Genomic DNA, 25,823 nt, shown 5'->3' with positions numbered 1-25,823 from the left:
TCTCTCTCTCTCTCTCTCTCTCTCTCTCTATGTATCTATCTATCTATCTATCTATCTATCTATCTATCTATCTCTTTCTCTCTCTCTCTCTCTCTCTCTCTCTCTCTCTCTCTATCTATCTATCTATCTATCTATCTATCTCTCTCTCTCTCTATTACCTATCTACTTATCTCTCTCTATCTATCTACCTGTTTATCTGTCTCTATCTGGCCGTCTAGCCACCATCATCTCATTCTGTCACTCTGTCTGTGCTATCTTTATGTGCCTGTTTATATACATCTACATATTGTTGTTCATCCTGTTTCTCGCATCGCACGCGACGACTTCCGTTTCAAAGACGGGGGGCACACGACACACGAGAAGAAATCGGAGTCGCGTTAGCGCTTTCGCCGTACATGTCGCGAGACGTCCCGAAGGCGACGGGAGAGTATCTCCGTGCACTTGACGTGGCATGAGCGCAGCTTATTTCGTTGCAGAAGCGAGCTATCGATCGCTATCGATAAACGATGCCACTTAGTTGATTCTCGCCGAGTAATTTGAGTACACGACGACGATACACTCTTTTCCGACTCGTACGATTATACTTCACAGACACACATCTTGCATCTCGAGTTGCTGTTTTCATACCTGTCGATCTCCTCATACTTCGACGCCACTATACGTTGTACGTTACACTTGTACATCCCTTCTGCGTCTCCTGTCTCTCTGAATGATGCACCTCACCGAGCGAGAATCCTCATGCGTCCCTCCTCGCCATGGCTTAGCATTAGACGACTGCCGCATGTTTTGCTCGGTTACTCTCGATGTCTTGCTCGTGCGATAACTGATACCGTTCGGAGAGCGCCAGCGTTCTCTCGGGCGCGCGGTAGCAAGCCCGTTAATCATATCCTTCGCGTTCTGCGTTCGGCGCGCAGCATGACTCGTAGACGATAAGCGGCGATAACCGCAAACTGCCAGGATCAGCTGATACTAATGATACCTTTTTCTTTCTGTCTCTCCTCCTTTTTTCAGCCTTTCGAGCAGCGCAACGCACGGGCCACGAAACCGTACATGACTCAGTAAGTACCGGATCCAACCGATCCGATTCCCCATAGAGTTTACCTTGCAACGAGCCGAGCTCGTTCCCCGCGACGCCTCTCTCATCTTTTCTCGTTCCAAAGTGCTCTCAAGGAATCAGGCTACGAGAGCGACTCGACACTGGTGTTCCGCCGCAAGGAAGACATCACTCCGCTCAGTCTTCTGCAGCAGAGACTGGCCTACAAGACGGTGCAGAGCGGTGGCGACGTACCCCTCCATGGGCTTCGCAAGCCAGCCCCGGAACGTGCGAAGGGTGAGTCGCCAGTCTGATCTTTTCGCTATGCGTTTTTCGCATTTTTACCCTTTTGATTTCTCTCATTCATTCTTGACGCTATCCTTACGATTTAATCAGCACGCTGATCGACCGATCGACCGTGTGATTGGAGTTTACTTTAGCATGTGGGTGTATGTTTTTTTTACAGTTGATCGTGCTTGCAATGTGTGTGTTTTATTCATTGTTTTACTCTATGTTTTTTACATTGCGCATGTGTGTCTCGAAACTTCGAGTGATGCTATAAATGACGATTTCACGCTGTCAGTTTTGTCATACGAGAATCTCGCTTTTTCCTTGTTCGATTATAGTGGAAGATATCCTCGATGTTTCGCGAGATTAGTTAGAATCGACGAGAATCGAGACGACTTTTCCTCTCGGAGACTTTTCAATTCTCAATTCGGAGCGCTTCGTGTCGACAAAGCGACAAAGCGCGAAGGCATGACGTGTGAGTAGTGCGCTGTTTGACACACACACAGCTTGATGTACGTACAAACTTCCTCCGACGCGTATTCTCCCGTGGGCGATTGCATCGACATTGACCGGTGCTGACTGTAATTAATTAATTAGGCCGAAGCAAAGTGACGATGCGGTCGTAGTGAATGTGTTCAAGTTTTATTCGATAAGTGCTAACTATCGCGATACTTGGCTGACAGAGACCAAAGAGAGAGAGAGAGAGAGAGAGAGAGAGAGAGAGAGAGAGAGAGAGAGAGGGACCAAGGCAACGTGATTCGGGTGATATCGATTCATTAATAAATCAGCAACGTGTTCGCTACGACGCATCGCTCACCTTCGGCTGAAACTTTCCTTTCTCGACTGCGTCACAGTCAAGTCTGAGATCTAGACGGGGACGGGAAATCGATAATCGGAGTCAGTTAACCAAGGGTGTTGGTGCAAGCCGGCCCCGGGCGTGTTCCCACAGTTTAAATATGGCACAGCTCTCCTCGCCGAGTCTATCGATATTGGTGCGCGAGTCGGTACTTCCGAAAGCTCTTCCTGCAATCTTTTAAGTATAAGCACCACAGCCGCGCGCAGTTTTAACATTACTACTACCACCACCGCCATCACCACGACGACAGGAGCCGTGAATCTCTCTTGCGTCGGCACGCAGCCGCCATGTCGCGTGCGGCGCGCTTAGCCACCACCAGCTTGAGCCTTGAACGATGAGACAACCTTAGGTGACTTTTTGGGTGGCAGGGTGCGATGGCTGACAGCTGTACTGCTCTCGACACATGAGCGCGAAACCATCACAATCCCGAAACTCTGTCCACAGACGACACGGAGATCGAGTATTTCCCGATCTCGTCCACTTTGACAAGGATTCGCGTGTACCGGAAGAGCGGTTCGAGGAGCTCGACTGCAACGACGACAGCGACGACGACAACGACGACGACGACGACGACGACGACGCTCGACTCGAGATCGCCGGTCATGAGAGCACCTCGCACGCTCGCCGAGCGATTTCCGTCGTCCGGAAGCGCGTGTCCACTCGGTAGAGTACTTCCGCAAGCTATGTCCGCGTCGAGGCCACCCTCGCCGCCTCGGAGAAAGTCTTCGCGTTACAACAAAACTTTGAAGCTCTACTCGGAGGCGCGACTGATCGATAGCTCGCACTCCACGAAACCCAGGCACGAGCAGTGCTTTACGGCCGAGCATAGCGTGTCGAGCATCAGATCGCTGCGAGAGCGCTTCTGCAGCAATCTCGAGAGGCACCGACGCAGTCGCGAGCACTTCCACAGCGTGATCGCGCAGCGCACTTCCTCCAGCAGTCCGGTCACTGGTAAGGCCGCCAAGACGTCAGGCCTGTTTTCCAGCACCTTCAGCAAAAGAAAGTCGGACCCTTGCTTGTCGCAGAGCCAATTTGAAACGAACACAGGGAAGAGACTGGGTCCGAGTGCGAGAAGTCACGTTTGCTCCTCGGCATCGCCGGCGCCGTCGAGAGGCACTCGGGAGCCGACAACGAGGATCGACGGCAAACGTCCGATCGAAGATAAACTCTCAGTGCTAAGAGTGTCGTCGAGGTATACGTCCGTTAAGGAGGGACTGAGATCGCCGGAAAGGGCCCAAGTCACGACGAGAACGGAATCTCTGCAGAACCCGCGAAAGGAGAAACTTCGCTTGACTAAGAAGGAACAGGAACAGTCGTGCAAGAGACTCAGCAGACCGCCGGCAGAGCTTTCTTCACCGGTAGAGGTGAGGAAGGTTCTGCAGAAGCACAGAGAGAAAGAAGCGAAAGACGTGCAAACCAAGGCGCTCCCCTCGGGGGCGATCGCGAAGAGCTCGACGGCTTCGCATAGTTCACTGGCGAGCAGGCAGAAACGTCCAGCGGACAAGTCCCTCAAAGTTGTCGCGGCGGTCTCGCCGAAGGGACAGGAATTATTGCGAAAAGAGACTGAACAGCCAACGACAACGAAGAACACAAGCTCTCACCCAAAGTCTCCTTCCGCGAAGAGCACGTCTTCGCAGATCGTTCCGAAGAGTTCGACGGAGCTGAAAAAAGCGAAAATCGTCGCAAAGTCACCGGAGAAGCTGATCGTCAGCAAGGAATCCTTGCGTTCGATCTCGTCATCTTGTTCGGAAGTGAGCGGCGAGGCTAACAAGAGGAAGCGACCGCGTGAGAAGCCGCAGATTATTGTGAAGACTCCGATGAAGAAGCCGGAGACGATACGCGTTACTGTGAACGGCAACAGGAAGAAAATAGAGGCGAAGAAGAAGACGCGCAAGGAGGCGAAAGGACGCGAAAACGGCGGTGACGGCGCGAGCAGGTCCCCGGACGGCTGGAAAGAAATAGCCGAGAAGGAGGACATCAAGCTGCTGAGGAGGATAGAGAAGACAGTGCCAAGTGCTGCACAAGAGCCTCCCAAGGGTCAAACCGCCCCTCTGACCGTGGAGGAAATCAAGAGGCATCAGGAGGCGACACGCACGGACACCTTCTTCCAGAATCTCTTTCTGCGGAACTCCCCGTCGCCCATACCGCACTTACATGCGACCATGAGAAGATCCCTCGTCGGTGAACGTACGAAGATGTTGCAAGACATCGCGAAAGAGAGCTACAGGTCGGAACCGTCCTTGAAGTCCCTCAGCGTGTATCTCGCGCACAAGCGACCGGTCTCGAACTCGAAGTTCAAGAACTGGGAGCGTGAGAGCGTTTCATCCAGAAGTTCCAGCCCGTATGGGGTCTGCTGCTGGCCTGGTCGATCGGTTCTCCAAAAAGTGAGCAAGTTCGACAGCTTGCTGGGCATCGACGAGTTCGGGTCATCCACCACGCTGCGTAATCGCAGTCCAGAGTTGTCGCGAGAGCACGTGAAGGAGCGAAGTTTGAGTGAACCACCCTTGAAGACCTTGCCAGAGTCGAAGGAGTCCACCCCACGAACCTCCTCGCCGTCTCCAACGAGACCTCAGACGCCTCGACAAATTCGCCCTCCCAAGCAGGACGATCCAGAAACTCCGCTGACGATTACCTCGAAGAAGATCAGAGCCAGGAGTGCCGGCGAAGCAGAGGAGACGAAAAGATTCGGCTCGACTTTGTCGTTGACGAAAAGCACCGGCTCCTTGTCGTCGATCGACCGCGAGGACTATCAGCAATACATACTCGAATTGCTACACCACAGACGTAAGTCGAAGCGATATAAAGATCTGCGCGACTTCTACGCGAATCTGAGTAGGATGGGTCAATTGGAGCGCACGTTCTCCTCCGGAGATCTACGACCGAGGATGAAGAACGAGGAGATCATCGATTACGATCTTTGGCAACAAGTCAGATCGAAGGAGAAGGCGGAGCAGGAGCTGAAGACGCTCTACGGGAAGCTGAGGAACGTACAACGCGACAAGGATTTTCTCTTCACCGTGAAGGACGTGAATAAATTTAGGTGGCACGGCGATTGTGGACTACGTTGCAAGGAACGCTCTGTGGAAGACATTTTGCAGTACTTTAAGAAACTTCAGAGCAAGGAGAGCGAGCTGGAGTCCTCCAAGAGAAGAACCATCTCGTCGCTGAAGGACACCTATAAGCCTCTCTGGCGAGGCAGTTCGGTAGTGAACGTGGCGACTACGATGCAGAAGAAGGCCAACGCCAATCAGGACGTCGACAGGTTGACGGAGCATCCGTCCTTGCAGAGAAGCCTGGGCGGCAGCAAGAAGTTCTGGAGCAGTTTGTCCATCGAGCAGGTGGCCACTTTGAAGAAGCAACTCAACGAGATCTACGGCAGTGACGGTCCTCAGAGATCGACGCGATCGGATGGCGAAGTCGTCGAGGCGCCTCGCGAAATTAGCGAGGATCAGCGATTCGTGAAGGAACGTCAGGAGGAGGATAAGCTCGATACTTTGTCGAACTACGAGATCATCGTGCCGCCCGAGAGCAGCGGTCCCAGCGGACGTCCTCAGAGGGTCGACTCGAAGGGTCTCCATGTGCGGTGCCACTCGATGATCACGAGCAGCGAATCGGCGATGTTGCTGAAGGAACAGAGCTCTGACACGATTCGGGTCGAAAGTTCGACTCTGAAGAAGAGCGACTCCATCGGTCGCTTGAAAGGCTTAGAGAGATCCGAGTCGGATAAATCGGTGTCGTCGACGATGTCCGAGCTAGAGAAGAAGCGGCTATCGTTGACCATCGGCAAGGAGGTTCTGGACAAAATGACGCGACGCTGTCGATTGTCCGCGCCATTAGCGCCTCGAGAAACGCGCGGCAGCATCGCCGTCGCTCTGGCGGCCACGAAGATGCCCAAAACACCCACGAAGAATGTCGCGAGGCCTGTTTGTCCGCCCGCCACACCCAGCTTGGCCAGTACTTCCCCGCGAACCTGCTACTCTCTCGAAGCTCCGTACGCCGATGACTCGACGAGACTCAAGGACAAGAGCGATTTCCTGCTCGTGTTGACGCCCAACAACGAGAGCGCTACCGACAAGCAGCGCGTGGAGACTGTACTCGAGGAATGGTCGAAGAAGCCGCCGTTATTGGCTATGGCGGTGCCCAAGGAAGCTTCCACGACGAAGACAGGTAGATTCGTCTCGAGTAGCGACGCAGACAGCATGACGGAGAGCTCCGAGACCTCGGTGCGAACGGTGATTCAACGGAACGTCGAGGCGGAGGACGTGTCGCGGAAGATCGAGTTCTTCGAGAACGTGGAGAGGAAAGGAGAAGCGCGGCAGCGCGAGGCTGCGCTAGCTCCTACGACAACGGCGACGACGTCGTCGTATCGCAGATGGAAGAAACTGTCGTCGTCGCAGAGCTTCGCTGATCTGAAGGAGCTCTTTGGGGAAACCGAGTCGGCCAAGTACAGTGGACCCAGCGCTGCGTCCAGTATCGTCGATCGCTCGCGATCGACGTCGCCGAGAGAAAGGGCAGGCGACATACGGAGAGACGCTCGCAGTCCGACGCTATTGGATACCAGCAGCGGCGACGGTAGCGGCGGCACGCGACGACAATCGTTGCGCGCCTGTTCACGGGAGCGTGAACATGACAGACCGCACAGCGTCAGTCCGTGTCGTGCGACCACGCGATCGAACTCGTCCTGCAGTCTGGACAGCGGTTGGCTACGCAGTTCCTCGCCGGATCCCGAGAGGTATTGGCGCGCTTACTTGAAACTCGTGCGAAACGGCACTGTGCGCCGGCTGCGGGCGAGATTCGAGAGCGCGGAGGACCTGCCACGGCGCGTCAAGATCGCACCGAGCCCCAAGCGCTTCCGCAGCGACCCGGAGTTAGCGAGGAGCTTGCTGAAGAGAGCGAGCGAGGAGGGCCGTGCGGTCCCGAAGCCGCACGAGCATGCCGACGTAGCGTGGCTGCGCAGGAGGTTCGAGGCGAGGAGAGGACGGCCACGGCGAAGAGGTGAGTCGCCGCCGATTCCGCGGGTGCCGTTGCGCCGGGAGAACCTCTCCATGCCGCACATTGATGTCATCAGCAAGACAGCCGAGCTGAAGGAGCCCACCGTCACCAGTACCGTCACCAACCACGTGGCCAGGCAAGCGGAAACCAAGGAACTCGAGGCGAGAAGACCGGTCTGCAGGATGCGGAAGAGATTCGAGTCGCCGGACGCCGGACGATGTACTTCCATCTTAGGCGAGATGTTTACGTCGGCGCCGGATGTACGCGAACTCCGCGACATCGCGCCCTACTTGGCTGGACGGTGGGTGGCTCACCGGTTCCCGAATCGCCGTGACAACATGCGCTCCTTGTCGTCGCCGGCCGATCTTGAGCTCCACCGAGGCTCTTCGAGAACCGATCCCTCTCCAGAGAGCAAGAGAAAAACGGAACGACCGCGCGCCACCTCTTCGTCGCCGACGCGTCCGCGAACCCCTGCGTCGATCCTCAAGTCGCCGCAGACGATTTTCGCCGGGCAACACTTTGACCCTGACAAGCACAGACCAAGGTTCAGGTATCAACCACCGCCACCGCGGCCTTCGCCCACCGCCGCACGAAAGCAGAGAACTCTGTGGCCGAGAACCTTGCCCGTCTACACGGCACGACCGACCGTCACCTTCGAAGGTCTGAATCTCGTCGACTGTTAGAACCTCCGGGCTGACCCAATCGCGAAGCCGGAGGGAATCTAGAAGATCTCGCACTTCCTCCTCTTTCTATCCTTAACAACGAATTTTCACGGAAAAAAATATTTAATTGGATTAACCGAACGTTTGGTGAAACATGAACAAACCGGAAAATTTTGATTGATATCAAAATTCTGGTAACTTCAAACGAAATTTTGTAGGTTTGTTCATATTTTGGTCAAAAGTTTGGTTAATCCCACCAAACTTTCTTTTTCCATGTTTCTGTTTGTGCGAGAAAACGTGGAGCTTAAATTCGATTAATTCTCGAATTAAACTGCGACGTTATCACGACGTCGTGACACCAATATCTTTAGATATCGAAGAGGGAGGCGCGTGCAGTTTCACACGCACTCCTCAAGTGTGTATGTGCAACCCTCTGTCTAATCACCCGAGTGTCTTTATTCTCGTAGCTATAGAACGGCTAATTATTATTTTGATTTTTTTCCGCTCCATCTATAGAATACTCGAATGCACCTCCGCCGCCGCCAAAATCCCAGCACTGCAGGGACGATCGCCAAGGTAATGCCGATTACAAGCTCATCATTATCACGCCTACATTTTCTCTCGCGCGTCCTCACGTGCGCGTGCGCGAGCGCGCGCGTCCTCTGTGTGCGCTCATTCGCGTGTCGCAGTCTGTTTGCTACCGGGTGTTTCGTAACATCTGGCGTCGGCCTCTTTGTGGCTCGCTAAGCATTGTTAACCTGCGAATGATCTTGTCCAGAGTGTCGTCATCGAGAAGTTTTGTCTCGATGAAAATTCATGTCGCTAATAATCGCTTCTCTATTAATCGGCCAATATTTTAATTGACTGAAACAATCGGCAAATCAATAATCAAAGTTAATCACTCGTTATGTATGTAATCACAAACAATTGATTGAGGAAATTAATTATTAATCAATGTATAATCAATCGCTTAATTAACAATTAATTAACAATTAATTTCGTCAAACAATTAAATTATTTGTAATTACATACATAATAATTAACCCTTTAAGGACTGTCCGGAAATGTTTTGTGGTAAAACATTGGAATTTCTTTTGATTTACTTAAATTACTATATATTTTTTAACTCATAGTAAATATAAATTAAATATAGATTACGTTCTATCAATTAAATATAGATTACTTTTTCAAAATTCTCCTATGAAAATAGCAATAAAGAAGAAACAGATCTTAAAAAGAAAAAAAATGGCAGAAATTGCGTAGTCGTTTCAAATTACTACCGAAGAGGCTAATTAATTTCGACAATTGTTTTGCCAATTACCTTGTTCATTTGCAATCGTAATCGATTAATGCTCGACACTGTTTGCAACAAGGTGTCTCTGTTCCGCTTTCTTCTTACTCTGAAGCGGGCGAAGCGAGCGTGGCGTGCGCGAAATTGCGTAACAACGAACAGTACGGCAACTCTGGACTTTCCATTGGACTTTTTGCTTCTTATCTTCTATTTTTACTTGCCTGCCGCGGGTTCGAGCGCTATGCCAATCGCAAAGTCGCGATCAGCAACGCGACTGATGCGAACGTCCGTCAGATGCGCGTCGCGGCGACGCACAGCAGCGGAGTATGCGTCCGGGGGATGCATGAGCGAGCATCAACGCTCGCGTGCGTTGGGTAGAAAGATCGTGCAACCGTTTTACGAGCGATCGAGCATGAGCGCAATGATCACGCGGTCGGGAAGCATGATGCGACGTTCGTACTTGCACGCGCGCGATCATATTATTCCTCGGCCTCGAAGTCGCACTAAGTCGCTCGTTGCGCGATAGAGAGCGATCGACGCCGAAAATGACTTTCGCGCGATGAGGAAATCAACACGCGATTCACTTGCCGTGTAGTCCCGATTAGAAGTTTCATATTAATTGCATTGTGCTCGCTTGCTTTCTTGTGGCTGCGCTAGACCGTGGATAGCACGTGGGGAAACGTCAGTGTCGAATCAGTATCAATGCACGACGATGGAACGCTCTATTGTTGTCCTGCTAGACAATTGTACGGGGTATCCGACAACTTGTTATGCTGCCGCGATGTCTTCATCTAGAACTCATCAAGCTGAACATTAAATGGTTGTAGCATTTCCCGTAAACAGCCACGTAAGATTTTGACTAACTAAAAGACGATTGATGAACGATCAACGCGCGATACGGTAGATGAGTCGTGATGAGTCAAACTGAGGAAAATGATCCTCTATTATTTTGCAAATGACCGCATAGATGCTTAGTTATCAATTAAAGAAGATTGTCGCGGACAACCGACCTTCCTTAATTAGTAACTAAAAATCTACGAATTGATTATGTTCGAATTAGGAAAGTACAATTCGACAGCTCTGTTTCTGAAGTACATCACGTCGTACATGAGAGGAAACGATTGAGCAGGATGCGATAAAAATGATGGCAACATTGGGTATCGTCAAAGAGAGAATCGTGCGATGCAATCGAAGTCGACAGGTGAAATTGGAAACCCGCGAATGAACTCGACACGTTGGCACGCGAATTTTACCGACTGGAAGTTAATTTCGTCGAAACAATCGCGCGCGAAGGGTAACCAGATGCCGATGACCCGAGAGCTATTCATTGGTTCACGATGTCAAGGGCACAAGCGTCGTCGACTCCGTCAAAACGATGCTCACGCATGCTAATTGTCTAACGGAAAGGTAACAGTGAACTGGCTGACGTTCAATTTGCACGCGAGTGCAACTTTCGAGCGCGGCTTGTAACGATGGCAAATGCGAAGAATACACGCAACACTTAAACGCACTATATTGACGAATGCAATGACTTTTCCCTTTCCTTCTTTTTTATTTATTTTTTTTTATCAAGCGACTTTAGAGAGGTTCTGGTTTAGGTAGCCAGAAAATAAGAGATTCCTACGAATATTTTTATTTTCCTTGCAGAAATGAATAAATCTATCAGTACAGGGTTTCGATCATACTACCTATTATTATTACAAATTAAAAGAAATTATTTTAAAGAGGATTGAAATTCTCTGCCCAGACATTTTTATGCTGAACGCGGCGTCGCCGAATGCTTCTAACTGACGAACGATATCACAGCTCGTACAATAATCTGCAACAAATGGAACTGGAAAATTTTAAAACTGTATTAAATTTTCAGTATAAACCTGTGTTACACGCCAAAAAGTTGAAATTTAATAAACTGACAGAACTTCAGAATTACAAGCTATTTTTCCTCTGTTTATATATATATATATATATATATATATATATATATATATATATATATATATTTGATGTTCCAGAAAAAATAATAATTTTGAAAATTTTCTAAAAGATTTAAATTCATCCCCTGCAAATTTAATACTATTTTTAAATGTTCACGTTCCATTTGTTTCAGCTTATTACATGCTGTAATATTGTTTACTAGTTATAAGAGTCCGGCGCTCAACACAAAAAATTTAAATATTTTATATTAATTTTTAAATATTCTTTTTATGATTTTCTCATCATTTTGTTTTTATCAAAGCTTGCTCTTAATTTCTTATTCAATATTTCACAGGCTCGACTTTCACTTGAGAGCTTTTGCCGAGCATTGAATTTACTCAGAGGTCGTGAACTTGATTATTGCCTATTAGGAGATAAATATCATTCACCGAGGAGCCGGGTCCTTTATTCGATGCTGTCTTGATCATATTTAACATCAGAGCCGTACACATTTGCACGCTATTACGCGTCGCTAAAATCGGCTAAGTGGCGGTCACGATTATTTTCGACGATGACTACAGTAACGCAATTCTAAGCAGCCACGGTGTGTGCGAACTTCTGCTGATACAGCGCAGTAAATTTGACCGACGTGTGTGTGTGATAGTCGTTGCCGTTGCATAATTGCAATTAGCATAGCTATTTATCAGTTCATCTATCGGGCTCGGCTGACTCGTCCGCTCCTCAACGCAGGGTCATCCTTGGCATTATTGCAATACGAGCATACGTGCGTAATCGCGCAGCTCCCGACGATCCGGTGCGTCGCTAGATAAGTGCGTCAAGTGCCTCTCAGCTTTCTTCCCCGAGCCAAAGTACATTACACTCGTCTGTTGATCGTCTCTTATCTAATCTCCTAGTGATTGATGAGTACATGTCTCTCCGCTCTTTGACAGTTCCGCCGTCGGCGTAGTCGACGATGCACGATGAAACCTGTAGTCTCTCTGTGACGTTTCCTCGAATCGCCGAGACGCGCGAGCGCGGTGAAACGAGTGCAAAAATAAGGCCCCTAATGTCGTGAATAATTAGTGCGTTGCGGGAGGTGATTAGCGCGTAGAGCAGGAACATAATGGAGCCAGTGAAACGTGCGAGTATCTCTCGTGCGCCGTGAGTCGCGGCGTGGAACAACACGACTCTTGTGCGCGCTTTTAAGCGCTTTTGCAGCACCGCGATTGTACTTTTATTATCGCGAACAACGACTGGAAGAAGCGACGCTTATCAGCGACGAGTAGCACGAGTCGAGGTGCTGATAGAAGCTAAACGCGCCTTTGTGGACGAGCTTCTACGTGGCCACGCGAGGTTTCACGCAGGAGTTCGCACGTCCTCCGCGTCTCACTAAATTCGTGCTTTACTTTCGCCGTTACACAAAGTCCGAGTAATAAAACCGTCTGGTAACATCGCGACGTCCTTGATTCGGATATTTCAAGCGTCTCTCATTTCGAGTCGAGCAGCTCGCCAATTCGCGGACGGCGCGCTCCTCCGCGAAAACGCTCCTCGAACTGCGTGCTTGGTGAACCGTTCTCCAAGGAGTAGGGAGCGCGATCGCCGGTGCCAACGTCGCGGCGCCTTCAGACGCGTTTTACGTGCGTCGTGCGACGCAGCTTTCGCGACGGGCGCGAATCCCACGACAGGTGTCGAATAGCTGCGCGCTGTTACGTCGCGACCAGTGCGACCGATTCGACCACTCGGCAAGGTAAAAGTCACCGATTCCCGTAGCTAATCCTGGACATACGTGTTGTGTCAGTCTTTAAATATGAACATTGCAGTTTTCAACATAAAATGTATGCGTCTGATATATGTATATACATTTTACGTTGAAAGTTTAAGTATTCGTGCTTAATAACCAAACACAACGAGAATGTGCAGGGTTAGGTAGGTGACCAGGCATCGATACTCTTACCTTGCCCACCGACGTGGAGACAACGATGCTTCGCAAAAAAGACGATGACGACGCGCAAATCGGTGATGCCGTGATGATCCCGCGGAGTGTTATCAGTGCGCACGCTCGACAATCGCGATAATCGCGTCCATCTAATCGGAAGTTCGCGCGCGAGGCTGTTGCGAGCCAGTTTGTCGTCGTCCTTGTCGTTGACTCACGCGGTGATCACGTCGATTCCGCACAAACAGCCGATCATATGTGACGCACGCGAGATTATCATCGCGCGCGATATCGCCGGGCTTTGCGAGCTTATCGCGCGATTTTTACCCAAGCATTCGCTCGAGCTCTTCGAACGACACGTTTACAGGCCGGCTATTTCGTCTGTTTAAATTAAGAGTGGATTGAACTACCTGAGGCCTCCTCGGCCCAGGTGATGACAGCTGATGGCGCTTGCGTGGATAACGCGCGAAAAGGACGACGCTGAAACGCGTCGGAAATGATCGAAAAGGAGGCGATGGAGGTAGTAAGAAGATCACGGCGCTGTCCTGTCGGCTTTTTCCTGTCCGGCGAAATTGTTCCCCATGAAAAACAGAAAAGCGGGACGAACGTCTTCCCGGTGAACACGTTGATCCACATTGCGCTGGAAATCTGCCGGCGTTCGTTTGAATAGAATGGCTATGAGAGTGCAAGTAACACCTTTCTCATGGCAGAATTTCGCTCTTGCTCGTCGGCACAACAAACAGACGTTCTTCGTTAAATCACCTCGGCCTCTTCGCCGTGAGAAGCGCGAGCACGAGGACGCTAATAAGTGGAAAAGCCTATCACTGCGACCCGTATCCTCGTTTCCAACGTTGACGCGATCTTTCCCGAATAACGTGTATCCTCCGCGACACTTGGTGCGCTCTTGCACGCGCAGCGACTCGTCGGGCGCGAAAGTATCGCGGAAACCCGTGTTTATTATCGTTAATTACGCATTACGAGAGCGGCGGAATGAGTCGACGCCGTTATGTCGCCCGGAATGACGCTGGGTTTAGCGTGACGCGTTGATTGAGAGTGACCAGCAGCAGCAGCAGCGGCGTCTTCGTCGGGAGTTCTCTTTGGTTTCGTGCGCGTTTCGACTCCCTCCCTACCTCTCTTCCTCTCTCAGGTTCTGAAGGAAATGACGATTAGTCGCGCGTAATCGGAATGATCCGGGTCCGCCGGTGCAACGGCCACCACACATGCGACACTTCGCGCGGATATGAAAATGCATTCACCTGTGCATTCAAATGTATTCACCTGTGTGTCGGACAACGTGACACGATCACTTCAACCTTGACAGCCGGCCGGCGCGTTGCGTATCCGTTGGAGTCACCGTTACACGATGACACGGCCCTAAATGTCCGGAACTGGTCGGAGTCGCACGTGACGTCGTCGCAGAAGACGAATCATCGTCCGATGATATCAGCAAATCGAGTTTCCCCGGTTTTCCGTCGCGACAGCGGCTTGCTGTCGACTATGTCGCCGATTGCTCAACGAAGAATCGCGCTTTCTATTCCGTCGTCCGTGCGTTATCGCGCGCGATTCATGCCGGCCATCGTAATCGAGGATCAAGTTCTGCGTAATATCCGGCGCGGTGAGATCGTCCTCGGGCTCTTATCTGCCTCCGAAAATCTCGGAAAATTAATAATCGTCCGGCTCCTTCGCGACTCGCAGCCGGGAGAGAGCGAAGCTGAAGAGAGACAGATAGATTTATAAATAACTCTCCAGTTAGTGCACACAGAAAAATATTCTGACGTTAGGAAAAGCGACTACTCAGTACTCAAAGACTTGTTTTTTTTTTTACGTAACAATGATTTTCAATAATCGATATTTTTTTAATAGTTTGCAACAGTGTTAAAAAATACTTATCAGAAATTTTGGATAAGTTTATTATCATGTACTCAGGAGAATTGGTTCTTCTTACAAGAATTCTTGCGAAACTTTATCAAAGAAAAAGTTGGTTTCGCTAAGCGAACCGAACTTTTGGCCTTAATTTAATAGTCTTGATAGAAACACTATGGAATTTATTAGGATTCAGGATTTTTTCAATAAATCTAGTGCTGGTGTGACAAACTTATGATAGATTTGCGGATACATAAAGTCCTAAAATACTTGAAACAAGTAATGTTTAATTTGACTTGCTTGTTCATTTTGTTACGGAAGTGTCCATTGATGTACGAAACGAGTAAATTTTTTTAATTCACCTGAATGAATAATATGTATTTTTCTGTGTGTACCGGCCGGGGGCTCTCCATCTTCGTCGATTCGCGCGAAGCCTGTAAACGTGTCGTTGTGCAGCAGAGAGTGCGCGACTACAAACGATTTCTCTCGGAGCAGCCGTGACAGGTCGGACGCGACGTTCGCACGCGATGCCTTCGCGATGAGGAACACAGTGAGGACCCAAGTGAGAATACAGACAATGTTGCCTCGCGTCGAGGATCTGGAGCACAGCGTCCAATGGACCAGTCTGGCGAATGATATCGACCGTCTGGAGAGACTCTGTCGTCACGACCGCTCGCGCCGTTCCCATAAATCGGTGCCGATCGAGAGACAGACTTATCAGCGGGCCGCTATACCCGAGATGCAGAGAGCGAGCACCGCCAAGTGCGACGATAACTGCAACGATAACTGCGACGACACGCTCGTGCAGAGGAACTTGACAGCGGATTACCTGGAGTCTGAGGGCTCCCGCTGGAGCTGGAAGCCGCGGACGGACTTTGAGAGGGAGTATTTCTACAAGGATTACAAGGATTATTACTGCGCCGATCATGCGGCTCCCAAGTGTTTCGACCCGGCCTCTCGCGAGTCTTCGAGACAGCGATCTTGCCGCGATCAGGACTGCTATTCGAGGAATCGCGGCTATTCGCAAGAGACGCGACAGCCCTCTGAGAGTCCTGCGGGACGGCGGTCAACGGACCGTTACTCCAGCGGGCTTGAGAAGGAGCACTTCAGCGACAGCAGGGAGAGGCTGCACGAGATCTTCGAGCACAATCGGTACCTCAGGCGACAGTTCTTCGCTAGCACTTCGGCGGCGAACGTGCGGCAAGATTGCAGCGGATTCCCCAGGCATTTCGGCAACAGCAACCAGGAAGCTGCGAAGCGTTACAATGGCTTTGGCAGCACCGAAACGCTGGCCAGCCAGAGCAATCAATCGTCCGTGAGCAGTATAAATGACCGGAAGTCTCGCTGGGGGCTGCAGACGAGTCGCAGCCCAGAGGAGGAGGAGGAGGAGGAGAACGTATTGGCCGCGCTTTCTGTGAGGAACAACGTGCCGCCGCCGCCGCCGCACGGTAATCGTCGGGTCGATCGGAACGATGACGGGAGTCAGAAGGACGGTAAGGTGCTTGTCAACATCTTACCCGAGAGCGAGGTCAGACACATCGTCGTGAGGGACGTCAAGCTCGACGAGGCGAGTAATGAACGGAGCGACGGCTTGTCGCTGATCGATGAAGCTCGATTTCGGAAACCCACGAGCGACAAGGAAGCGCCCGGTGAGTCGCGTCGATGTCGTGCCGACGTCGCCGCGTGGCGCCGCGAGAAAAGCCTGCCGGAATACATTTTCGGTGAATCCACGAGGATCGAGGCTCGAGGCAGCCTCGGAAACTCGGCTGGCATTTGCGACAGAAACGGCCGAGTAGCGAGCGACGACTGGAGCAACGCGAGCGATCGGCCGATCGGCGACTTCCGACGAAACGGATTCGCGCGAGCGCACAACGAGACGTGCTCTCCGATGATTTCTGAAGATAGACGACTGGACTCCATCCGGACGGACGCGTCGATTGATCGCCGGACCTGCTGGGATCTCAGCAAGTCGCTGCCGAACTTGACTATCACGAAGCGGAACCTCGACGCCCCGCTCTACGTCGCTCGCGCAATCAACGTTCCCGAGCTGGAACCCGTCGTCGAACCGTCGGACTGTAAGCTCGATGCTCATATCACGAGAACGAGTCTGAGACGACGACGGGAGGAACGACGACGATTGGGGCAGTGCCAAGAGGAGACCGAAGGTCGGACACGCTCGATCGGCTGCGGACAATCGATATCCGAGGCGACGGACGAGCTGGTCTCTCCTAAACGTTTGACCTCACGGAAGGTCAAGGCGTCGAGGATCCCTCCTCCACCCTTGGACTTAACCATGGTGAACGAGCAATGTGAACGAATGGAAGCGGACGAGGGCAAGTGTCTGAACGATTACAGCGTCGACGTGGCGATCCTGCGCAGCCGTGAGGACCTCGTGAGAGATCTGCTGATCAGCGCTGGACACGAAGAAGCCGTCGTGGACGTCGTTAGAGGTAACACCTTGTCGAAGATTAAGGGTAGAGGTGCGACAGCGGAAGAAGCTTGCGGGAAGAGCGACCAGAAGAAGAAGGAGCGATCGTTCAGACCTCTGCACAAATCCTGTGGCGACATCTCGCTGGCCGACGAGCTTCAGTCGCCGCAGCTCGTCAACAATTACAAGAGCTCCACGTGCGATCTACGAACGGTAGATCCTGCCGTCAGGATAGCTCGACATCCGATTGACCCTGATGACTCCCGCCATGACCGTGCCACCAGCCCTTTGTTCGATCAGACGGGTCCGATTGGCGGGCTTCAGGCCGGAAGCGCGCTTCCGTCGGTCTACGGACCGATTCCGTACAGTCAGTAAACATGCACATAATTTTCCTGAAATAATGCCCTTCCTGCTGCGTGTAAATAACCGTGCGCGCCGTTAGAATCGTTTGGCATAGCTGTTGTTAGTAGCCGTTGGTAGTAGTTGATCGAAGAGAACAGGGAGAACGCGAGAGAGCGGGGATAGGAAGCGAGAGAGGCGGCGAGAAGAAGCGGTTAAAGTAGAGACTAGGTATATTACGCTGCGCTACCAATTTTCAAGAATGTTTACAACTGAATTAACGGGAACACGATTAATGCTGGTGCAGCACATAACGAAATTGCTCCAATAATTGAAAAACGACTTCTCCCGCGAAAGTACTCGAGTAATAGGAGCGTCAACACGCGGCGCGGAATGATGGAACGAAATTACACGACGGGGCGGAATCAGATAGAGGATAATAAGGTACCGTGGGTGAAAAAAAAAAGAAGAAAAAGAAAAATGAATATGGTACTTGGAGCACGCGCGAGAAAGAGAAAGATCCCAGCTGCGTGAGAATCTCGCTCGGAAGAAAGCGATGAAAGGCGCGCGTTCTGAAACACTGAAATTCGGCTTCTCATTTCGGCATTTATGATTAGCGCCTCAAGCCGTTACACGCTGACAAATTGGGTTATGCTGACAGTACGAGACTCTCCTAGGTGAGTCGCGCGGGAACCCCGACGCGGTTTCACTGATGGAGGGCACCGATGAAAGTTTCTGATTTGGTCCGACAACATGAGAGAAAGAGATTCGTGACTCTGTCGCGTGTGTCAATGAATATTCTTTTTTCATTTTGTTACTTTTACGAAAAAGACTTTTTCAATGAGCTATATTTACGACGCAGTCAAAGTTTTAAAAGCGGAGATATATTTTTTCTGAAAATATTCAAAATACATTAGTTTGTTTTTCCTAAAAGTAATATTAAGATCAGATTTCACATATAAAGTTTAGTATACAAGGGAAGAGGTTTCAGCGGAACCTACTTGCTCGGATAAGGGTTAAGAAAATGCTAGATTTGATTAGGTGAAATTGCAAATGCTCTTACGGAGTGAAGATACAAATGCCAATGTCTTGAAGAGTACCCTTTGTTATGTCAAAAACTAAAAAGGTTCTTTCATTGGCGAAGTTCTTTTTTGTTTTTTATATGATGGGATGTCTTTCAATGCACTGACATTTGTATTTTCCCTCTGCACTTCCAATTCTGTGCAACCAAATGGAAAAGCAGTGGAAGTACAAATCCTAATGCCTTGAGGGGTAGCCTTTGTTACGTCAAAAGCTAAAAAAAATTCTTTCATTGGCGAAGTTTTTTCGTTTTCAATACGACATAGAATGCCATTCAGTGCACTGATATTTCCTCTCTGCAAGCAGTATTTGCAATTCTGTGCAACCAAATGGAAAAGCAGTGCAAACTACGAAATTGCGTTATATCTGCGTTATATTCAGCATACAACGTAATATCCCCTGAACTCGAGTGGCTTTATCGCGGAAAATTTCGCGGCGCATCGACGAGTTAGCCGAACGACGATGCGAATGACGGTCGGCCGCCGAAAATGCATCGGCGGAGTCATCGCGAGTCTGCGCTTTGCCATCATCGCGCCGGAGAGAGAGATCGGTCAGTCGCTCGGGCTGCACTCATTTTATCAGTCGCACGGCTCCGGTGCAACCCGGCGCACGCGAGTGCGCGCAGTGCGTGAGTGCAGGCGCGTGCTGTTACATCGCGATAAAGTCTCGTCATTATCTCGCGCAACGCGTTCACGGGAGAGCAGGTGCGTGCACACGGCGCAGCATTTGCTCGCTCCTGAAGCACGAAGCTTCACGTCGTTTTTAAATGCCCGCTTGACAGGCGACGGCGCGGTGAGACGCGGCGTGAATCGATACGCTCGTGCTTTCGTTACGCGTTCGTTACGCTCGTGCTTTCGTAAATATGAGCAAAAATTATCCGCGCTAATGCACGGCGATGTCGCTATTAGAGAGATCTCGCAACGAGAGACACTCTGAACGCGTCTTGTGAGTCGTTATTATTAGGTTTTTGCCTCCAAATCGGTGTATCGTATCTTATAGAACGCTGCATATACGTTTGTTCTGTGTATGAGGCATCGCCTTGCGAGTGTTATCAAGGGTAATCGAGCATCACGCTACACAGAGCTAAAAATGATGCTCAGAGACCGTGGCTAGGTTCTCGCTTCTCTCGCTGGTCGATGACCGCGGCTTAAGTATCATTTCCCTCCGCGAGGAAGCCATATGTTCTGGCGGAATGAGCTGAACAAGTGACGACCTCTCGAAAGTAGGTCGCGTCGCGCGTGATGTCTTGCGCGCGACGCGCATTTTTCCCCATCGGATCAGCCGACGAGATGTAATCCTCGTATGCTCTAATAACTCCGTCGGATCGGTAGTATCGCGCGAATCTCTTTGAACACGACACGGCCGAACGTATGCCATCATTTTTAACGATGTCCAGTGAAGCGCTCGATGACGATGGTTAATTCGACGAAGCGGCGCGTGCCCTGAGTCCAGCGGGGCACTCTAAGTAAACGGCGCGAATGAATGGAACGATTGAAATCGAAATTGACGATTCGCGCGGCTAGTTACTCGCCGATTTCGCGGGATTTAATTGGGATTTAATTACGCGACTATGCCTACGCAGCTGCGCCGAAGAAGTCTGAAAAATTTCGCGATTGTCCTCTTCTGCGTGTATCCCAAAGGTGGTTTTCGAAGCGGATTCGTGACGCCCGACGCGGTGCGACTGATTCGCTATGTCGGGTCGCTCGATTGGCGGCCGATAAATGTGTCGCCTCTTTGATGCAGAATCGCCGAGGCGTTATGTGGAGGGTGAGGTAACGATTCACTATCGCTCGCCGGTGCGCACAGAGGCGAAGGAGCCATTGAGCGAGGAGGAACTCGCGCGCCGGAGCGCGGAGAACATGCGGCGCGTCTACGCGGAGGAACGCCGTCGCAAGTACTTTCAGGAGCTGCACGACATCCACTCCCGCAGACACACGGATAACTTCACGTGAGTCATTTCCATCCTCTTTCCTGTTCTCTTATACAAAACAGAAATTTCAATTGGGGCAAACGCACAGGGACCGGACGAAAAACTCACTGACGAGAAATAATATCTCTGTTACTGCGAACGACAACGTTTGTTTGAGCATTCAGCTGAAACACGATCGAGATAACTCAGCAGTAATTGGCTGAGCGGAAACCTCCTGCAGAAATCACTCTGTTAACTGAGTTTTTCATCTGATCAAGCATCGGAAAATTCAGTTACACTGATAGAGTAGTTTTCTCGTGTAGGAAAACTCGCGCGCGTGCAAAGAGTGTTGACTCGAGAGGCGGATTGAGAAAAAAAATATTTGAAAATGTGTTAGCGGGAAATATGAAATTTATTCACAGAAATAAACGTTATATTCCATAAGTAAATTTTCAAGTTTTTTTGTCTCAATGCAGTGATTGAGAAATGGACTCTTTCGATCTCTTTCTTATAAATTTCGCCCGGCTTTCATAGAAGAGATACTTTTGTTGAGGGACAATTGGAGAAGACAGAAAGCTATTTTTTAAACTTGTCTCGCTATATAATTTATATAAGAATTCGACGTTCTCTTGTTTACGTTGAGTTTCTCTTTGTGTCGACTCGAGAGGCGCATTGAGAAAAAAAATATTTGAAAATGTATCAGCGGGAAATATGAAATTTATTCACAGAAATAAACGTTATATTCCATAAGTAAATTTTCAAGTTTTTTTGTCTCAATGCAGTGATTGAGAAATGGACTCTTTCGATCTCTTTCTTATAAATTTCGCCCGGCTTTCATAGAAGAGATACTTTTGTTGAGGGACAATTGGAGAAGACAGAAAGCTATTTTTTAAACTTGTCTCGATATATAATTTATATAAGAATTCGACGTTCTCTTGTTTACGTTGAGTTTTTCTTTGCGCAAGCATTGAAACGTCTCGAACAACGACGTTAATAATGTGACGAAAAGATACATCTTCAGTTTATTACGCCGTTGTCGGCTGGAAAACATCTCCCGCCGTTCAATGACCATTGCACAACGCGTCATTGTGCGTGGTAAGCTATTTTACGCGGGCGTCACAATGCAAGCGTAATCGTGCGCGCAGGTAGAACTGGCCGGTTTCGTTGACGTCTCTCCGAAGAAGGTTGCCGTAGTCCTGAACGTATTCGTGACAGTTAGTAGGATAGAAAGTTTCTCGCGGTCAGAAGAGAGCATTGCTATCAGGAGAGGTCTCGTGGCTGAAATTCCATCTGATTTTTTAACTGAGATTATCGAGTAACATTTTTCTGAAGCACCATTTATGGAAAACTGAAAATAAACATTGAAAAGCACGAGTCTCTCTTCCATGTCTAAATTTGCGTTTCCAATTTCCACGAAACTCCGCGATGCTCAAACCGTCGCGAGAGTTACCGAAGAGAGCTGGAATGTGCTCGAAATAAACAGAAAGACAATCTTAGTTGTACGGTGGAAAGAATCTTTCGAATCGGCAATTGCAGACCTTCGCAGAAGTCGCCTATACCTCTGAATCGCTACGACGACTTCGTAGACGATTTAAGTCAGAGAAGTCGATCCCAAGATCAAACGCCCGAGCCACGCTTGGTGGCGAGAGCCCTTTATAATTTTATCGGCCAATCATCGCGGGAATTGACTTTCCGGCGCGGCGACATCATATTCATTCGCCGACAGGTGGATAAAAACTGGTACGAGGGCGAGTACAAAGCGATGATCGGACTGCTTCCCTACAACTATGTCGAGGTAATTAACTTCCTTCTTCGAGATTTGGGTTGTATTATTCTCTGAATTTCTTGTAACTCTATATTCGTGAAAATTACTCGAATAGCTCTGTGAACACCTTTGATGAGTATTTGCTTTATGAGTGAAATTTCACTTCAAGAAATTTAAACTTTATCTACCAATGTGCTCTTTGCTTCTTGCTTCTTTTTCTTCGTCTCTTTCTGACTTAAGTCAGAAAAATATAAAGAACAGAAAGCAAAAAGTACAAGCTTTAGAGACCAAGCTTTAGAGAGTGAAAAGCGAAAAGGCAAACTTGAACATTTTCGCAAGAAAATACATGTTTGAGAGACTCGAATTTTACTTATCGCAGATTCTACCGTACGATAGCATACGAACGACGCCGAAAAAGGTTTACGAAGGTCAGGCACGAGCCAAGTTCAACTTTGTCGCTCAGACTAATCTGGAATTATCTTTAACGAAAGGTAAGCCAATGTTGGAAATATATATAGAGAAAGAGAGAATTCTTAGAGAATTTAATTTCTTCATTATTAATACAAATTTTTTCTGCAATGTTTACGCTCACTCAGGGGAAGTGGTGGCTCTGACCAGAAGAGTCGACGACAATTGGTACGAGGGCCATGCAGGAAATCGCAAAGGAATCTTCCCGATTTCCTACGTCGAAGTTATTATGGAGCCTGGGCATCGATCAGGTAATATAACGAGGCGTCGTATTTTTAAAGGGAAACAAACATCTCGAGAAGATCGACAGATAATCACAGGGTGCACTTCTATTGTTATTTCAGAGACACCGACTCAGAACAAACCGGTGGCCTCTCCAGCGGCGCACAGTCTCTTAGCGAACGCCTCTTCTGGAGGCAAGATGAGTATGGGACCCCATCATTACGTGCCATCCATCCCGGTCAATATAAACACAACCCAGCCACATTATAATTCACTGGTAACTATCACACGATGGCTGCGTTCCGAAATTCACTGCCAGTACTGAAATTCTATAGTATATGTGACATGAACTATAGATTTTCAGTACTGGCAATGAATTTCGGAACGCAGCCGATATCTCGTGCAAAGGCCAGCGCGGAAAAAATCGTATTGTACAGTAACACGATCTTTTGAACTTTCAGCCACAAGTGGGCGGAAGTAAGTTGCACGTATCGCAGCTCAGCGAGACTCTACATGTCAACACGCATTCAGAACCGATTCCGTGAGTCTTTTGCACCTTGCTCTTGGATTTACATAGAAATTTCATAGACTTCCCTCGAAATTTTTCATTGCTGCTTCGATCAAAGATACTTTAACTCATTGTAAACGTTGAAGATGTAGCAGATTGAGCTCGACTCATTGCCTCCTCAGACGAGGACATTGAAAATTTTGTGTTATGACTGAGGAACAGCATATAATCCAAGGCATATAATCACTTGTATTGTCTCTTGCAGATATCGGGTGCTGTACAACTACAAACCGCAGAATGAAGATGAGCTGGAGCTGAAAGAGGGCGATATGGTGTACATGATGGAGAAATGCGACGACGGCTGGTACATTGGCTCCAACCAGAGGACAGGTTACTTCGGTACTTTCCCGGGTAACTACGTGGAGAGATTATAAAGGAGGCCGACGATCCGAAACTTGGACGCGTCGCGCATCAAGACCCAGGATAACCTTTACCAAAGCACTAAACGGGATCGTTAAGATATATCATGACAGACCCGTATTTCAGCGAATTTAACCCGATCGCTCCTGATAAGACAAGTCGTTTTCGGCATTCTCGAGCGTGACGCCGAGAACGCTCTTCGCAGCTTCTCACGCCACGCTCCTCGCCGGGAAGAGACTCTTGCAGAAGCGGATCCCCTGGTAATCTGTAATATTTTTGTTAAGATTGTGTATAAGGAATTAAATTGTAATCCATAGTGTGTCGCGACGTCTTCGGTAAGCGCTAATCACGATTGATTTCTCTCATTGTGTTTGTGTCTCTAACGACTTTATTAGACGCGCGAATTGCTAGAATGACTTCAACTTGACATCTTTTGCGCTTTGATAACCGTTCAGATTTTATTAGAACACGCGATTTCTTAACACATCGGTTTGCAAATTTATATTTTCGATATTATCGTTTCTATGCTCGATGGCTCTAAAGTTGATTTATGGCTCTACAATCTATCCGAGACGGGATATGAGATCGACTGATTCCTTCCGAACCACTGTGTAATATGTAATTTCATGTAGCACGCCGTGAAACATAATACAACGAATGAAGGTCCTAATTAGATCCACACGAATGCCACCGTCATATTGAAGTATCTCTCGAGTCAAGCTGATACGACAGAGGAAAGTTATACACCACGTTACTAATATTCTTATTATCTCGATCGATGGATAATTCGTTAGGCGACAGAGTTAAGCGTACGTAGCGGAAAGTAAAGAACGTCACAAGAGTTTTCCATTTTAGATTTAGCAACGATGTTATCGACATAAGACGATTAGAACAAATGTTTAGAACTGTCGGTATTCGTGGCGAGGCGTAAAACGGTGCTCCCACACGATCGAGATTACCGTCATTGTAATTAACGCCGCCGTGTCGTCGGTGCGAATTTTTATCTTCTCTATCGTTACCTATCGCTGAATCGTCGCAAAAATACGGATATATATCGTCAGTATAAATTTGTCGCGATTAATATGGACTGATGTCAACGATGCTCGAACGATCGAACGCGTCTCGATATTCGAGATAATCATCCAAAGTAATTGCTGATTATGTCGAGGCCCTCTTTGGTGACAGTTCTGCCAAAAGATCTAGCGATATAGTCCACGCTAAGAGGATAGTTTGTAGGTAATTGTACGATAACGATTAGTAACTTATTTCTGTTCCTGGCGGCTAGCCTGGAAAACGTCGTTGTGTGCGTCTCCGAGTGAATTTTGCGACGCGTCGAAATTGTGTTGAAAAGAAAAAAAAAATAAATAAAAAATAAGGAAAAAGAAGAAATCGTGTAAAAAACGCATAAGAGCAAACACGACAACGAAGCTTCCGCGGGCCACTTTGAGAATGCGGACATGACAATTGATTTGAGATCACAGAATGGCTGTTTTGCGCTGGGAGGCGAATTAGCATACAGTGACTCGTATTGAATTAGATGCGACGGGTTTCCCTATAATTTTTACTTGCGGTACTATAGATAAATCGGTCACTGTTATCGTTGCATTCGTCAGTATTCGAGATTAACGACTAATAATTGAAAGTTTGCCTTCCTAAATTAATATTTTTGTACCCATTATGTACGCATTATTTGTACCTAGAGTTATATATACAAAGTGTCCTAGACTCTTTTCCACAATTTTTGTGGAAACGGATTGAGGTGAACATAAAATCCCATACCGTGTTGCGATATTCGTATAACAAATCTCGAGATAATAATTAAAGAAGGTTGGTAAGTGATCATGCGCGATAT

General features: G+C 48.8%; 1 protein-coding gene across 1 annotated transcript in view; it reads left to right on the top strand.

The window, feature by feature from the left end:
* Window positions 1-25,356, top strand: part of LOC116841370 — a 122,599-nt gene extending 97,243 nt beyond the window's left edge. Inside the window, exons 19-29 of the mRNA XM_032809198.1 lie at window positions 1,012-1,058; window positions 1,161-1,330; window positions 2,622-7,829; window positions 8,348-8,407; window positions 20,423-20,627; window positions 22,125-22,383; window positions 22,733-22,844; window positions 22,950-23,072; window positions 23,166-23,320; window positions 23,505-23,584; window positions 23,817-25,356. Of these exons, the coding sequence (XP_032665089.1) occupies window positions 1,012-1,058; window positions 1,161-1,330; window positions 2,622-7,829; window positions 8,348-8,407; window positions 20,423-20,627; window positions 22,125-22,383; window positions 22,733-22,844; window positions 22,950-23,072; window positions 23,166-23,320; window positions 23,505-23,584; window positions 23,817-23,985 (6,588 nt within the window). The 3' untranslated portion in view covers window positions 23,986-25,356. The remainder of the gene's footprint in view (window positions 1-1,011; window positions 1,059-1,160; window positions 1,331-2,621; window positions 7,830-8,347; window positions 8,408-20,422; window positions 20,628-22,124; window positions 22,384-22,732; window positions 22,845-22,949; window positions 23,073-23,165; window positions 23,321-23,504; window positions 23,585-23,816) is intronic.
* The last annotated feature ends 467 nt before the right edge of the window (window positions 25,357-25,823 follow it).

Source organism: Odontomachus brunneus, unplaced genomic scaffold, assembly GCF_010583005.1.
Source record: "Odontomachus brunneus isolate Ranch 3 - 2012 unplaced genomic scaffold, Obru_v1 Obru_scaffold_015, whole genome shotgun sequence".
NCBI classification, from domain to species: Eukaryota; Metazoa; Arthropoda; class Insecta; order Hymenoptera; family Formicidae; genus Odontomachus; species Odontomachus brunneus.
The sequence above is the reverse complement of the archived record's forward strand: the minus strand, read 5'-3'. Positions and strand labels throughout refer to the sequence as shown.